The sequence below is a fragment of the Lutjanus erythropterus genome, chromosome 13 (assembly GCF_056507025.1).
Source record: "Lutjanus erythropterus isolate fLutEry1 chromosome 13, fLutEry1.hap2, whole genome shotgun sequence".
Classification (NCBI taxonomy): Eukaryota; Metazoa; Chordata; class Actinopteri; order Lutjaniformes; family Lutjanidae; genus Lutjanus; species Lutjanus erythropterus.
Window position 1 is genome coordinate 2,382,395 of NC_139329.1, and position 16,989 is coordinate 2,399,383.

The 16,989-nt window shown below is 38.0% G+C and overlaps 1 protein-coding gene across 1 annotated transcript; it reads left to right on the forward strand.

Moving 5' to 3' along the window:
- Positions 1 to 2,780: 2,780 nt before the first annotated feature.
- LOC146315995 (homeobox protein DBX1-B-like) lies at positions 2,781 to 9,990 on the forward strand. Its single transcript, XM_084734395.1, has 4 exons — positions 2,781 to 3,537; positions 3,939 to 4,022; positions 8,960 to 9,162; positions 9,312 to 9,990. Exons 1-4 carry the CDS (start codon positions 3,090 to 3,092, stop codon positions 9,624 to 9,626), a joined length of 1,050 nt encoding a protein of 349 aa, XP_084590521.1. The 5' UTR covers positions 2,781 to 3,089; the 3' UTR covers positions 9,627 to 9,990.
- The last annotated feature ends 6,999 nt before the right edge of the window (positions 9,991 to 16,989 follow it).

Genomic DNA, 16,989 nt, shown 5'->3' on the forward strand with positions numbered 1-16,989 from the left:
AGAACAGGTGAAAAAAGGTTTTGGCAGGGATAGTTTTCAAAGTTACTTTAAGCAGATGAAAAATGTTTTGGCAAGTATATAAAAGGTAGCATGTTTTCTTCCAGGAGAGTTTTCATTTCTCCATGCGCTCTAACAGTGTTGTGTTAGCAGCAGATGGCTGCCCACCCTGAGCCTGCTTCTACTCCAGGTTTAAAAGGAAGCTCCTCCTCACCGCTGTCACCTAGTGCTCACTCTTAGTGGGAACTGTTGGGTCTCTGAAAATAATATTATAAAGAGTACAGCCTAGATCCACCCTGAATGAAAAGTGCCCTCAGATATCTTCTTCAGATTTGGAGAGATATAAATAAAACTGAGCTGAACTGAAATGAATTGAATCAACTCAAATAACGTTTGTAATTGAGTTCACAGTTAGTGGTGGAGTTCTACTGTCTTATACTGAAATTAGTTTCTTTTATTTTTCTATTATATATATTTTTAAATTGTATTTATGTATTATTTTTATTATGTTCATATTTATTTACTTGTTTACTTTACTTTTTTTTTTTTTTTTTTTTACATTTTCCTTGTATATACTTATTATTACTACATGAGCAAGGATGGGATTGTTGGGAACTGAATTGAAATTAATTGAATACAAGGTACATGAGTGTCATGTCCATGAAGAAATGAAAAGTCCCCTGGAAGAAAACATGAATGCTTTTAGTTCTATTTAATTTGCTGGATATTAGAACAACAAACACTTAAAAAAAATAATTGTGGCAAAAAGAAAAATTCACCTGCCAAAGATTTTATTTTCACCTGTTTTCAAAGATCAAAAAGATAACTTAACAAAAAAAAAAAATATTTTCTTTCTTTTTCCCATTTGTTTCACAGATTTTGAAATATGTAAGGTGTAAAATATAACCCCTTTTCATCTGTTCTTGGATCATGAAGACATGAGAAAAATGTTTAGATCAAATTTTTTCTCCCCCGCCTCTCAGGGTTTCTGTATTCATATATGTATTAACAGCTAATTTATTCCATGAAAAATATGCAAGTTTATGCTACTCTGTTTTTTGGAAAAGGTCAAAGATGAGTATAATATCTGACAAATCTGCAACACTGTGTTGAAGCTAGGTAGCTTGTTGGTTTTGATTTAATGCCAAATATTTCAACAGAAATTGTTGCCACACTTGCTGGAATACGACTCCATGTTTTATGAACTCATGTAACTCAGGTAACTTAAGATAGGAGGAGGAGGAGTATTTGCTCACCTGTCACATTAACACTGGAATATATCTTATATCTCGTCATTGGTATGATTAGTCATGTCTGCTGATTAGAGTTGATATTAAAGGTTTGGGCAGACTGCAGAAGATTTTCAGACTTAAAGCATATCCTTACATTTAGAATTTGCTGGCCTCGAACATAAACCCCCTGGTCATATTATTAGGAACACCTACAATCTAATGCAATACAGTACAATAGCTCTGCCACATGTTTGACGTTTATTAAACTTATAACAGACAGTTTTTGTTTAAACTTTCCCAGAGATGTTCTGTATTATATGAAATGTATTTCTTTTTATTTTATTTTAGTTTATTTTTTATGTATTTGTTTTATTTTACTTTTTTTTTTTTTTTTTACACTTGCCTTGTTGGTACATATTTATTATTGCTACATGGGATGTGATTGTTGGGGGGTTAGGGCAGGAATATTACGATCACAAAAGAAAACCTGTAATATTGCACTGTTTCATGCGCAGATCACTGAATAAAATTTTGGTTTTAAAATCAAATGCTTGTAAATGAGGTGGTAAAAAAATAAGACTCATCTCTCATCTTAATGTATTCCAGTTCAACACCACTGCAAACTACAACCTTAATGACAAATGACAAATATAACTCTATATATCGGACTGCTTTGGATGTTACAGGTGTACCTAATAAAGTGGCCACTGAGTGTACAAACAACAGTAAAACTGAGGTGTTGGGACAGTGTTTGCTCCAGTCATAAATATCTGCCTCCCATCGCTCTGAATGAACATCACCTCCACTGGAGAGAGCATGGGGCGTTCAGGGGTAGTGGGTGTTCTGTGTTTCTGAACTTTGACTCATTTTACACTCATTCAAGTCAAACAGCAAGGAGACATTCAGACGATCAATGTGATCAAAGGCAGCAGAACAAAGCTGACTTTAAGTCTCTCTCTCCCGAAATCGTTTTAAGCGGAAAGACCACCTGTCCGGCCAGCGTGTTGACGGAATGATGGGTAATTGGTGACATTATAAGATGATGATGAAAGGCGGAGATTTAACAAAAGAGGATTGATGTGAAATATTTATTTTATTTATTTATTATTTATTTCGAGATCTAAAATTGTTTTGTTTACATCTTTCCTTTTAAGTGGCTTAAATGTGGGATAATTATCTGTTTATATTTCCTATATTTCGAGAGACCTTGGAACTGCAATTTAAACAATCTTCAGATTCTGCTTGAAAACCCACAGTCGTGTCATTAAATTCATTATCACGTCCAACATGATACTGTTATAATGGCTCTGAGATCAGCTTTCAGCGTCCACTGAGGCCGCTCTGACAGACAGAGGGGGGCGGATCAAAGAACGGACAGTGGCCGCTTCAGAGGGAGCGCGAGGCCAAGGTCATTTAATTAGTGTGTCATTATTATTATTATTAACATTATTATTATTATTATTATTATTATTATTATTACGTAAGACTAATAATTTTTCGTTTTTTTGCGGGTGTTTAAATGCTGCGTTCGATTGCGCATGATGTATCGGTGGTGTCTGTTTTTAGAGAGCTTTTGATTTTGAAATTCAAAAAAAAAAAAAAAATTCTTAAGAGATAAAAGTGATCAAACCTGTAGCGCAAAATAATTGTGTTGACTGAGGTCCAATCACAGTCGAATCGGAGGGCCGTTGACCAATCCCCTTGCACCAAACTTTGTGTTCAAAGAGCTTCGTGAAGAACCCTGAGAGTTGAACTTGTGCGCGTGCGTGTGCGCGTGGGCCCTTGTGTGTTTTTCTGAGTGACCCCCTTCTATAAAACCTCTCCAACACCGCGCAGAGTCGCAGACCGAGTGTATAGTTTATGTGTCTCTTGGTTTTTCCTCAACACACCTGCAAAAAAGTAGCAGAGAGAGAAAGTTTCCCAGCTCGGAGCACCATGATGTTTCCCTGCAGCGCCCTGCCGCCTCCTCTCTACCCGGGCTTACTGCGTCCCACTGCGGCTCTCTCCTCGCCCCTGACCCGCACGCTCCCCTCGGGCTTCCTGGTAGAAGATCTCCTCCGGTTAAGCCAGCCTGTCAGTTACATACAGCGGACTCTCTCTTCCAGAAGTCCCGGGGACGTCCTGCCGCTCAGTAGCCCGGGACCGGGCGCCTCTCCCCGACCGCTGGGACCCAGCACGGACCGTCCTGTGCTCCAGAGCTCCAGCCAGCCGAGCCGCAGCAGCCCCGGCTCTCCGCACACTGCCTGCCCGGACTCCGGCTACCTGAAGTTCGGCGTCAGTGCGATACTGGCACCCTCTACACGTAGCGGTATTATTATTATTATTATTATTATTATTATTATTATTATTATTATTATTATTATTATCATGCAATATTTTGCAAACGGATGCTACTCTAAATACTTACTCTGTAGACCCAGTAAACTAGTAAGTAATAAAAGAATGTGCATTATACTTAAAATGACATTTAGCAACATACTGAGGTGCATTAAATATAACTTTAAAATGTTATATTGATTTTCCTGATAGTTATTTCTCCCTAAACTATATTTTGATTATAATATTATAAGAAATTCTAAATCCTTATAATTTTGATACATTTCTGGTGTGTATGGTATTGATTGATATTGTCTGTTCATGTTATTTCTCCTGTTTTGAAGTAGCACATATGAAGTAAAGTCAGCTTGTGTCTTTCTGCTCACTCCTCAGTCCAGAGTCTTCAGACTAAATCCTTCCCTTTGCCTTTCTTTGATGGAAGCCTCCATCCTTTCATCAGAGCCTCCTATTTCACAGGTTGGTGCATCTATCTATCTATCTATCTATCTATCTATCTATCTATCTATCTATCTATCTATCACACCTGTCTATCTATCTATCTATCTATCTATCTATCTATCTATCTATCTATCTATCTATCTCTTACATGTACTCTAAGACACTGTTCATTTTGGGATGATTTACGTGTGATTTCATAAGGGAGCAAACCATCATTTTTACCACTTATCCACGTACATTTATTGCATATATGAGGAGATATCATGTTGAGTGTTAGTCTGAGGAAGGATTCCTCATTTTCACTCACAAGATAAAATCGGCATTTTTTTCTACCACTAGAAGTTAGATTGTGTCTTAGCTGCAGAACCAGAGAAACAAACTGATGCATCCGTGGCTCCAAACATCAAACACTAATACTCACATTAATACTAATAACAAAAACTTAGTTTGCAATTTGCTTAAAGTTGGTTTGATCAATATATAATCACTTTACTCTTTGATGATATGCAAAAAATGTTTTCTTTGACCTACCTTTTTTATAAGCTAGAATCAAATCCCCCTGCAGATGATCCAGCTGTTATTTCACTTTTCATGGTTCTCTCTGTGCTTCAGTCTGAAACAAAAACTCCTCAGTCAGTGGCGTCACCACCACCATCTCAGCATCACAGTGATTAAAAATATAGAAAACAAGTCCAATAGCAGTTTTATATTTATCACATTTCCAATAAATATCTCTACTCTGATTAGTCAGTTGGTTATCTGTTATTTACAGTTGTAACTGAATGCATATAGATGTTAATAAGGATAATAGATAATAAAAGATAATGTGCATGTCTATGATTAAAGGAACATTTCAAACTGATATTGATATTAATTATCCAAGTGTCTATAGGATAGGGATGCACAATATTGAATTTTTTACCTGTTATGCCGATATGTCCAGCTCATCATGGCCGTTGTCTATACCAATATATGCACATATGTTTTTCCACCTAATTGCAGAGAACATATATATAATGATGCAACATTTTTCAAATGCAACAATTTTCAAAATGTGCACATTCTGTGGACAAATTAAGAAGACTCTTTCCAGAAATCATGACCTGGTTACTGAAGATCATTCATGTGAGCAGTTTGAATGTAGGAAATGTTTTCTTTCTAGTAGAACAAAAGTTGTTGAGAGAAAGTAATTCCTACATGACACTGCTCACAAACAAGGTGTGTGGATTATCTTGAGCCACCAGGTTATGATTTCTGGAACATGACACCTGTTTCAAATTTTCGAAGAGATAATTTTGGTGCCTTGAGCACCACAGCTGAGTACCATTTGGTCCAATTATACTGGAGAGAAGGCAGACATCTCTACAGCCGATATCTCCAAAATTCTGCAACCCCACAATGATGATATGCCAATATGATCGTGCATCCTTCCAGGACACTTTTCACACTGAGCACACCTCTGTAGGAGAAAACGTTCATTTGGACTGCACAGCTTATGACCATGTTTATGAGAACACATTTGACTGGCTGATGTAGTTGCTTCCGTTTGGAGATGTTGTCAGCCTTTTAGCATGGGAATACCCCGAACACCACGGAATCAGCTCCGCCAATTTGAAGGCCTATTTAGCCGACGCGCTGACTGCTGACATTAGCACCAGTTGTCCTAATCTACAAATTAGTCCAGTTTGTCACGCTCTAAATATATTAGTGCCGTTTGTCATGGTCTAAATGTGAGGCGGGTATCTTCCCAGCTCGGGAACTCGGCGCCTCTTCACGCGCTGTCGTTTTCCCACCAAGCCCCTCTGCCTGCCCACAAAGCTCTCAGCACCATGACCAATAGGAGCCAAAACCACACACACACACACACACACACACACACACACACACACACACACACACACACACACAAACCTACCTTGAAGATTTTAGTTTCTCTGTTTGAACTTATTTTATTTGATTTAATTTCCAACATAATTCAACAAATATGTTTGTACATTCATAATATATCTGAAATATTTGTAATAACACTGGTACAGCAGTGTGAACAGTGTGTATCCTCTAAAGCTGTGAGTGAAGCCTCTGTAACAGCTCTACAATATACTGACCTGTCTGTCTTTAATGGGCCTGTAATATACTGGCCTGTCGACGGCCTTTTCCACTCAATTCATTACAACACAATCACCTTTCTCTATGCATTTGCAGCCTATACAACCCCCCTTCATGCTTCATTAGAGGCAGTGTGAGCCCAGCTTTGGAGAGGCCGTCTCATTAGCATAGGCTCTGTCTCCACTGCTGGACAAATTGGGCTTTTAAACACCAGATCTCAGGCAGAACAAGTGTATTATCGGCAGCATCAGGGAGCCTTGTGTGGTGATGATGACGGAAACAAGATGGGATGAAGAATTTCTGATCTGAATGCAAGTTTAGAAGAACTTGGCATAAAAGCTTTGGTCGTAGATAAAATTCACAACCACATTTCTACCAAGTAAGAAACGAAGAAAATATGATTTGGCAAAAAGAAAAGAAAATATGATTGATTCATTCCACATGATTTTTTACATTTTAGAAACACTGAAAACAAACATGCACGGGATAAAAAAGAAGCCACATATATATAAAAAAAAGAAGCTTAATTCATGCACCTCACAATGTACTGTAGACTTCAGTGAATATCAAATAAAATACTAATATTGCTCATTTACTACAATCACATTTTTTCATTGCAGTTTTTCTCATTCGCTTTGGCTCAATTCTCAAATGAGAATTATATTTTTCAAACCTGTCTCTGAACAATTAGTTTGCTGTTCTCAGAGCAACAGAGTGGAATTTGTCATTCATTAGAGTAAATTGCATGTTTTGGCAAACTGAAATTTGAGTCTAAAAAACTTTACACAACAGTAATCAGATTTGTACCTAAGAAACATTTGTAGGTTTGACTGTCATGGTGAAAAAACATTTTAAGCAGTACGGCTCACACGATGATAAAATTACTTTTCATTTTGGTGGCATTGTCCATCAACATTACTGTCACAAACATTAGGTTTTGAAACATGAATGAAATGTTTGGGTGAGTTACGACCTTTTGCAAAAATGCAGTAAAATTGACAAAACCTGTTGACATGATGAAACAGTTGTGACGACTGAACAAACAGTTTAGAGAAAGTTACGATTGTTTCGAAAAAACTGAGTCAAAATGGAGAAAAACTGTAATATCTCTGCAGCTTTGCAATTAAAAATGACAAATGTTAACAACTGCTAATTCACTGAAATGTACAATTGTTAAAAATAATTTAACCAGTTGTAGCTGATAATGAAACATCTAAACACTAAATTGATCTTCAGATGTAATCACCAACATTTTGATTAGATACTTTAATTAGATTATATTTGTTCTCAGTAACTGTAACATATTACAGTTACATGTATTTTGTAATTTCATCACTAATTTCAAAACTAGTTACAAGCACTGCTAGAAGACAAGTCTTGTTGTAGCTGGAGGTCAGAGTCATAAATGTACACAAACAATTAGAGGCTGATTGTTCCAGTAGTGTGAGAGATTAACTGCAGAGAGTGAGTGAGTGATTCACCTATTTAAAGGGATAGTTTGGGTTTTTGAAAGTGGGTTTGTATGAGGTACTATCCATGGTAGAGCTTGACATCTGTGTCTGTGAACCTGACCGGACCTGATGAGTTAGGATTGGTTTGGGCCTTATTGCTCACATATTTCATGTGCTCACATCAGGCTGTACTATATTTATTTTATTTATTTTATTTTTTTCTCCCCAGTGTAATCCAGTTCAAGCTGAAATATGCTAATGAGGGTCGGGTTTGGGTCAGGTTTGGACAGAATTTTGTTGGTATCGGGACGCAATGGGCTCAGTTTTTGAGGCACGATTAAAGTGCTAATTCATTGTCAGTGTATTACCTGTAGCAGATGGTGGTTCACACACAACAGGCATACCAGTGCAGGAAGCAAAGCAATGTACTGCTGTGGACAGAATATTTTCACCACTTTACCTCACTGTCAGACTTTTCTGGTGTGAAAGCACTCTCATCTCCTGTAAGTAATACATTACCTCTGGATAAGTTGGTCATACAACCCCACTTCAAAAAAAATCTAAACTATCCTTTTAAGAAATTTAAATATGATTTAAAGCCTTGTTGTGGAAATTTTAATCAGTGAGATCTTGAAATAAAGACTTAAGAGAGAAATTGTCTTTCTGTAGTTTATTCCTGCAAGATGGTCGACAGTTATACGGCATACAAGCTGTCTGCAGAAGTGTGACAAAGACAGGATGTAATCAGGCTTCTTTTATTGTAGAGGGAGCGAGATATCGTTCTAAGTTCCTCCTCTCAGAGAGGGGCTAAGACTGCACTTCACATGAACTTATACAGGTGAGGACACAAGTGCAGAAGGTTAAACAAGGGTCAGACTAATACACAGGATCAGACTAACAGATTGTCCATTACAGCCTTTTGTTTTTTTTGTTTTTTTTAATATAATGACCTAAAACTAGTTGAAGACGTTTTGCAGGACCTGTACACATTTTGTTATACACTGAATAAAATATTTAATTTTTAATTTATACAAGCAAGATAATGGAAATGAATCCTGAGAAGTTATGAATAAAATAAATGAAGAAATTCATAAAAGATTACCCCACTTGAATTATATTCTTGGCAGCAGAGAAAGAACATTTAAACATTTGTACCATTAAGTCTGATGGTGCACTGGGGAACCTCTGACACTTTTTCATGCATCCTCTGTGTCTCTAAATGTGAGAAACTGCAGTCTTCTCTATCTTATCTTATCTTATCTTATCTTATCTTATCTTATCTTATCTTATCTTATCTTATCTTACCTGTTATTGTCCACTATGTGTCCAAGGGGCCAAATCAGATTCACTCTTGCTGCCTATTAAATCTCTCCTCTGTTGTGTGTTTTGTCTGTCCAGCCTCGTCCTCTGTGGTTCCTGTCCCTGGAACATTTTCATGGCCCCTGGCCCCCAGAGGGAAGCCCAGGAGGGGCATGCTGCGGCGGGCCGTGTTCTCAGACCTCCAGAGGAAGGCCCTGGAGAGAACTTTCCAGAAGCAGAAATACATCAGCAAACCCGACAGGAAGAAACTGGCCAGTAAACTGGGACTGAAAGACTCTCAGGTACACCACAATGTTAGACTTTCTTACCTTTTAATGAGGAAGTGAAAAACTATTTTACCTCCTGTATTCTGGGCTTGCAGGGACTTTTCCTGTCAGTAGTGATGATGAGGAGTGATGTTGATCTATTGTTTTCTCTGTGTCACATGAAGGTGAAGATCTGGTTTCAGAACCGCAGGATGAAGTGGAGGAACTCTAAGGAGAGGGAGCTGCTGTCGACGGGCGGCTGCCGCCAGCAGACCCTCCCCACCAAGACCAACCCCCACCCAGACCTGACTGACGTAGGCAGCACCTACTGTCACAGGCTGGACAGGACTGCACCCAGCAGCCAAGCACAGCTGGACAGCCAGGAGACACATCTTCACCACCACCAACACCATCATCATCACAGTCCGTCCTCTCCATCAGAGTCCAGCAAACAGTCAGAGCTGTCAGAGTCAGACAGTGAAGAAATCACAGTTTCATAGACCTTTATAGAAGACTCACACATCAAATTACACTTTTTTTAACAGTCCACTATGATGAGATCCACAGCTGTGGACGATGACACAACAAAAAGGAGAAATGAATGGAAGTAATTACCACAAGTGCTTGAATCTGTTCTGTACATATCTGTATTTTCTCAGCTGTCTCCCTTCAGTGCCATATTTGTGTACAGTGTTGTTTATATGACTTTTATACGTAGTTCAGTATGTGTATATACAGTGAATAAGGTATACTGAGCTGTTTTAGATATTTGTAGACTGAAATGTTTAAAATACTTAAATATATTGTTGCTTCCATACATATTTGTATCCTTTATATTTTCTCAAATAAATCTTGAAAAGTCTCCGTTTGTGTTCCTGTTAAGATACAATGGAAACTACACATATGTATATATAAAATCACAGCTTTGTTTCAACAGCAACATATTGTATATTCTCTTACAGCATTACACTAGTGCTTCCCAAACTTTTTCTGGCATGCCCCTCTTCCAGAAGCTGATAAAAGTTTGAGACTGATGCCGATATCCTTTCTACAAAATATGACACAAAGAATATAGAATACACAGAATATATAATACATAAATAAATACACATTTTTTGCATACAGATATGTAATGGAGGCATGATACTTTACAGTTTATTGATACCCTTTATTGTCCAAAATGATATAAGGGTACTGAAACTTTAAGTGGTACTGGGCTCCTCGGTGACCATCTAGAGGCAAACCACCCAGATCTGATCAACCTGCAGTGGGCCTTGTCTGAGGGGTGAGGAAACACCCAATGAAATCAAGGTCCGCAACTAATGATGTGTCATATTGGTAGCTTCATATGGTTGTCACCTAAGAACTACCCCACTCAGGTGAGTGTAGTGCTGAATCTCCAGGAACTGTAAAACCCAATCCTAGTGATGAAGCTGTACATGGAAGTGATGGGATTTAACTTAGTTACATAGAAAGAACAGCTTGTGTGTGTATATATATATATGAGAAGGTGTGTAAGTAAGCGGGACAGAAGAACAATATGGCTGACATTAAAATGTCAGTAGGCAGCCATGGATATTAGACTTAGAGTTATCACAATCAGCCTTGTCAATTTCTGCCCAGCAACTGGGACATGTATCAACTGTGTGACAAGATGGGCATTTCATGAATGAATGAATGAATTTAACATTAACCAGCTCAAACTTTGAATTTATTATCAGTTAAAAAAGACTGCAGTCTAAAATGTCCAAGATGGACACAGAAAGACACAGACAGAGAAAGAGACAGACAGGCAGTGTTTTAAAACTGTTAATAACTTCACACTTTGAGCTGCTTCAGGTGTAATTCTCTCTGAATGAGGTTTTAACTGTCAAAAAACAGCTTTAGGTCAATCCACCAATCAGAAGACAGGACCGGCCTCAGGTTGGTGAAACTGGCCAGTCGCCTGTATGTCACAGCACAGAGAAATTTGAATACTGAAAGGATCAAAATAAAAACTGAGACAAAGTACCTCTCAAACTGCAGCTGTTTAATGAAACACCTAATTGCTACAGCTAAAAACTGCATACGATGAGTGAGAGAACAATTTACAGAACACAATGGTGCAAATTTTATTTCTGTGGTGTGAAAAATGAGGCCACCACCACGATGGAAAAAACTGGAATCATCTGCTTCCTTCCAGAAATGTTGGTCTCTCGCTTAACACGGGAGTGAATGTGGCAGTTAGGTGGCCAACCAAAACCATTTGTCCATTTGCTTTGGTGGTCACACCTCTGCGACCGGCATGACTTTTCCTATAATCTGATGTATAATTTGTGCATGACTTGGGAACTGGGGCAGTTCTGCTGTCCATGCATGGAAAACGGGACTTGCAAACTGGAGCAGTTCCAAAGTCCAAGGACGGAGGAGAGGACTGGCATACCATCCGAGGATGGAGGAGGGAACTGGTGAACTGGAGCAGTTCTGCAGTCTGAGAACGGAGGAGGTGACCTGCACACTGGGACGAGTGGCCTCCTGAAGGAAGCTTTAAAATCCATGAATAACGGAATGCAGTCTTTGTAAGACACAGCAGTTATGTGTATGCGGGTACACATGTCTATAGATTATCTGACATAATTTTCAGCCAGCTCGAAGCCGTCCCAACTATGTGAAAAAAGAGGTCGTTCTTCACAACTCTGGGAAGGAGGTCACATTCTGCCCTGAAAACCCACCAATAGTGCTGACCAAGGATGGAGAAGGGGACTTGGGAACTGGAGAAGTTCTGCTGTCCAAGGATGGAGGAGGGGACTCGTGAACAAAACTGCTCTGTCTTACAACATCTGCATTCCATAAAAAAACAATGTTGAAGCTGGTTTCAGGAGGCCTCTTGCCCCAGTGATCAGGTCCCCTCCTCCATGCTTGTACAGCAGAACTGCTCCCGTTCACCAGGACTGGCACACTGGGGTGAGTGACCTCCTGAAACTGGCTTTAACATCCTTTTTTTATGGATGAATGCAGGCGTTGCACCTCAGACATCTTATGTGTATGGTAGGTATACACATCTGTTGCCTGAGTAACACATTTTACAGCCAGCTCAAAAGAGGTCACATTCTTCCCCAAAAACCAGCTGTGCCATCAGAGGACTGATGACTGGTAAACTGTGGCAAGTGGACTCCTGAAATCAGCCATAATATCCATGTTTGTTGATTGCAGGCTTTGTATAGCAGAGCATTTGGCAAAGTGAAGCGTGTGGACTTATATGATGTGATATCAGACTTAATATCCATGTATTTCTGGGTAGCAGGTTTTGCAAGACTTTGCTGATATCCCTCCTAAATGTGTAAAACAAGTGATTGTTCATCACAACTCATGAGAGGCCGTCACAGTTTTTCCTTCAAAACAAACACTGGTTGTGCGGTCAGAGAATGGAGGACCAGTTCTGCTGTCTGAACATTAAGGAGAGGACTGGCAAACTGGAGCAGTTCTACCGCCTGAGAATTGTCCTGAAAGTGTCCATTCATGTTGAACACATACAGGCCCAAAATAGGCCTCATCTCACTTGTTGTCTCTGGTTTAAGAACATAACGGGAATGAAACCCATTATTCTCTTTTCCTGGGGGGACAGTGAAGATCACATTCTTCTCCAAAAACTCAACCATCCTCCTTCATCAGGAAGATGGAGGACGGGACTGATGAACTAGAGCTTCTATTCTTTTGAAAGTCGCCTTGACATCCATCTTTTCCTGAAGAGCAGGCTTCTCCACACTGAGTAGTGCTCTGTATGCAGGGTGCACGCACCTTCAAAGCATCTGCTGACATAGTTTGCAACCACCACCAGACTGAGGAGTTGAATGGTGAACTGGGGCATGTCATCTCATGAAAGTAGCCTTAACATCCAAATATAACAGGAGTGTGCATGTCCTTCAAGCGTCTGTTGACACAGATAAGGTCCATGAGATCCAGACCTGCCAAAGTTTCCTGAAAAAACATCTGGTACACTTTGGCGCTATGTAAATCAAATTTACTTGATTTGAATTGTGATTTTGAAAGTTATCCTCTCGAACCAGGAGTTCTGTCTCCTCGCTTTGAAAATCTTTTCTCTGTTTCCTCCTAATAAATCCGCCATCATGCTGCCACTGTGTGTGTGTGTGTGTGTGTGTACCACTGGTGGTATGTGAGCTCCTTCTAGTGGTGTGCAAAGGAATATCTGAAATATTTTCTTACAATAAAATTAATTAATTAAAAAATATATTTCACTATCAAAATGTCAAATGAAAACACATAAAATATGAAATAACTGAAATGTAAGCTAAAATGAGTTGTGTCTCTACTGAATTTTTGTTTCAGTATCAACCTGCTAATTATTCTTGACCACACACGTAGCACACACATACATCATCCATGATTACCAGTAGTTCTAAACTGTGGTGGCAAGATAATAAGCAGAGGTTAAATGAACAGACTAAAAATAAATGCTTCAAAAACATATTTCCAAATGGGGATTATAATGAAGAGAAGTGTAGATGAGGAGGACAATATCAACAGTTAGGTGGTACTTGGAGAACTCGATATTTTCTGAGGTGAACAGTCTGAGAAACATTGCCTTAGGTGACCTAGTTTCATATGAAATCTTCCTGCTGCAACATCTGAAATACACTAATAGTCAGCCAAGGATGAGGGCATTCATGCAGAGTTTATTAATGCAGTACACTGAAAAATCAAACTTTAAATTTGTTTAGAGAATCCACTAACTTAACACTTGGTGCACCCTCAAAAAAATCCCCTTAAGCTCCCTCATACACATTTTTGTGTATATCCAAATAAATACAGAAATAAACATATTAAGCATGTATTTTTCCCAATTTTTTTTTTTGCTATTTCATTTTTCTGACTCAAGTTTTAATCATAAAAATCATTTCCATCAGAATTTTTAGGATTTTAACCCTTTAAATGCCAGTTTGTGTACAAGATGCCACTGTTTTTTAAAATGAAAAAAACACAATAAATGAATTAAAATTAATATACTAAATGCAAAGTGGATTTTTTGAGGGGGGTTTATTACAGTCTAGTATATGTCAATAATTAACAACAACATTGACTTAGATGCATTTGTATTTTTTTGTGCAGGGTCAGATTTATAAATTTTCCCATTAAGCTCCCTCATACACATTTTTATGTATATTCATATGAATATAAATATAAATATGATATGAATGTATTTTTCCTTTTTTTTGTCTTTTTCCTTATTTCCAACTCCAGTCTTATTCATAAAATATTTTTAATCATCATTTTCAGGATTTTAACCCTTTAAATTCCAGTTTGTTTACAAGATGCCACTGTTTTTTAAAATGAAAAAAAAAAAAAACACAATAAATGAATTAAAATCAATCCATCCATCCATTTTCTGTAACCGCTTATTCCCAAAGGGTCACGGGCTGCTGGAGTCTATCCCAGGTGACACTGGGCGAGAGGCGGGGTTCACCCTGGACAAGTCGCCAGGACTGACACATAGAGACAGACAACCACTCACACTCACATTCACACCTACGGGCAATTTAGAGTCACTAATTAACCTAGCATGCATGTCTTTGGACTGTGGGAGGAAGCCGGAGAACCCGGAGAGAACCCACGCAGACATGGGGAGAACATGCAAACTCTGCACAGAAAGGCCCTGATCCAGGCAGCTGGAGGATTCAAACTCAGGACCTTCTTGCTGTGAGGTGGCAGTGCTAACCACTGCACCACCGTGCCGCCCTATGAATTAAAATCAATATACTAAATGCAAAGTGGATTTTTTATGGTGGATTATTACTGTCTAGTATATATCAGCAATTAGCAACAATATTTATTTTGATTCATTTTTATTTTTTTGTGCATTAGATTTAGAGTATATAGTCCATGTAAAATGACCATTGTTTTTTATCACTCTTATTACACTTAAAAGTTTTCACCTTCTTCCTCAGCTTACACAAATATATCATTCAATCTTTATATAAATGCAAGATATAGACTACTGAATATAAAAACACTAAATTTATCACAGACAAGCACATAAATAAATTTTACTTTTCCCACACTTCTGCATCTTTGATGCATGATGCTGTTATTATATGAAGATGTGTGTATGTGTTTGTGTGTGTGTGTGTGTGTGCGTGGGTGAGTGTATGTAAATGTGCTGCTGCAAAATGCAATGTTTTTATTACTTGACCAATCACAGGACTCTGAACTTAGATGAACTTGGGTTGAACTTGCTTTCAAAGCAAAAGTCAAACTCAAGCTCAGGTTACATTTCACATATGGGTTTACAGTGAGCTATTTTTGTCCATATGGATTTTAGTGTCTGTACTTTGGATACACACACAAACTAATTTGTTAAACATACATATACACTAGATGCTGACATCACTGGCAACAAGTAGAGACCACTTAAGCTGAATGTATTATTTCAGCTGTTCTGCAGGAGCTCGCAGAATCAATTCAGCTCAAGGGTTGAAACAGGGCTGTAATGAAAACGAATGGTAAATATGAGAAAATGGTGTCATCTAGTAGTAAATATTTTTTGTGTGTGTGTTTTTAAGCCTCTTTCACACTGGTCAGAAAAAACATTGAAAGAAATCACTTTTTAAGATTTTTTTTTAAGGGGATCAAAGAATTGTGGCTTTAATGGAAGTCAATGAACACAAAAATGTGTCAAGGGAGCTGAAAGGGAGTAAATTTCTGACGCAATGTTTTTTAGACCTATTATAAAAGCTGATGGTGAATTTCAAAAATTGACCAAAAAAGACACAGCCTTGTGAAATTTTATGCCATTTGCATGAACACAGCCAAAACAGTCGTAAAAACAAAACTCAAAAACACAAAAATGTGTATGAGGGTGCACAGTGTTAAAAATGTTGCTTGCCAAGAGATTTTTTTCTTTATTTTGTGTTTATTAAACTTTAAGTTTCAATTAATGAGGGAAATAAGGTCCCTAAAACCTAAATATTTTAAAAAATTTAAAAGAAAATTACTTTAAGTTGACTAACTTAACTTTAACTTGAGTTCCCTATACATGAGATAATATATTTATTATATTATACTAATACTATATGTTAATATAGTATTGTATATATTGTGCTATACTAATTTATTCAGTTCTGTTAACTGAATAAAAATTCAGAGTTGCATTTACAGAAAACATTTGATTTGGCTTCATCAATCATTTTTATTTAACTGTAATAAAAGAGTAAATGTCACACTAAATATTTCAGCTCTGATAACCTCTAATTTTTTTTTTTGGTCAGAGCTGTGAGAAGCTGTTTTGCTGCCCCCTCCTGCCTGTGATGTGCATTTATGCAGCAGCGGTGCTGAGCACAGGGAACTCTAAATGTAACTTGTACACATGTGAAGCCCTGTTCACACAGTGCTTTGTTGTTACCACCTCATGAGTTAGTAGTTAACCTCCTCTGTGTGTCATGCAGCATGTTTGCATGACTCTGCTTCCTTCAGATGCACCGACTAAATCTCACAGATGATCTCTGGATGAATCTGGATCATAATGAGTCTCCATAGATGAGCATCCTGATTTTGCATCTAAAATGCAGTCAAACACTCACTATAATTTCCTCCATTAGAACAACCATTAGTCCATTTGCTTATGACTTTTGACAGATTAGAGCCATGGTAGGTTTGCATGAAGTAAAAACAGAGGATTTGTGCAGTTCTTGTGAATCACAAGTTGAACCCAGGTCATAGTCACAGAGCAGTAGGACTAAGCAACATAACTGAGCGCAGACACTGGAAATAGAACTTTTTAACTTTGCACTGGCAAAAAGTACTGTTTCTCACATTAATAATAGATTTTACAAAAGTAGTGGTGTTGTTTCATAGTTCATATAAGATGAC

Bases quoted from the DNA above. Each gene is read 5' to 3' on its own strand.
- LOC146315995 (XM_084734395.1), top strand. From the start codon at position 3,090: ATGTGTCTCTTGGTTTTTCCTCAACACACCTGCAAAAAAGTAGCAGAG. The intron at 3,538-3,938 runs GTATTATTATTA...CTCACTCCTCAG, and splicing joins GGCACCCTCTACACGTAGCG to TCCAGAGTCTTCAGACTAAA. The intron at 9,163-9,311 runs GTACACCACAAT...TGTCACATGAAG, and splicing joins TGGGACTGAAAGACTCTCAG to GTGAAGATCTGGTTTCAGAA.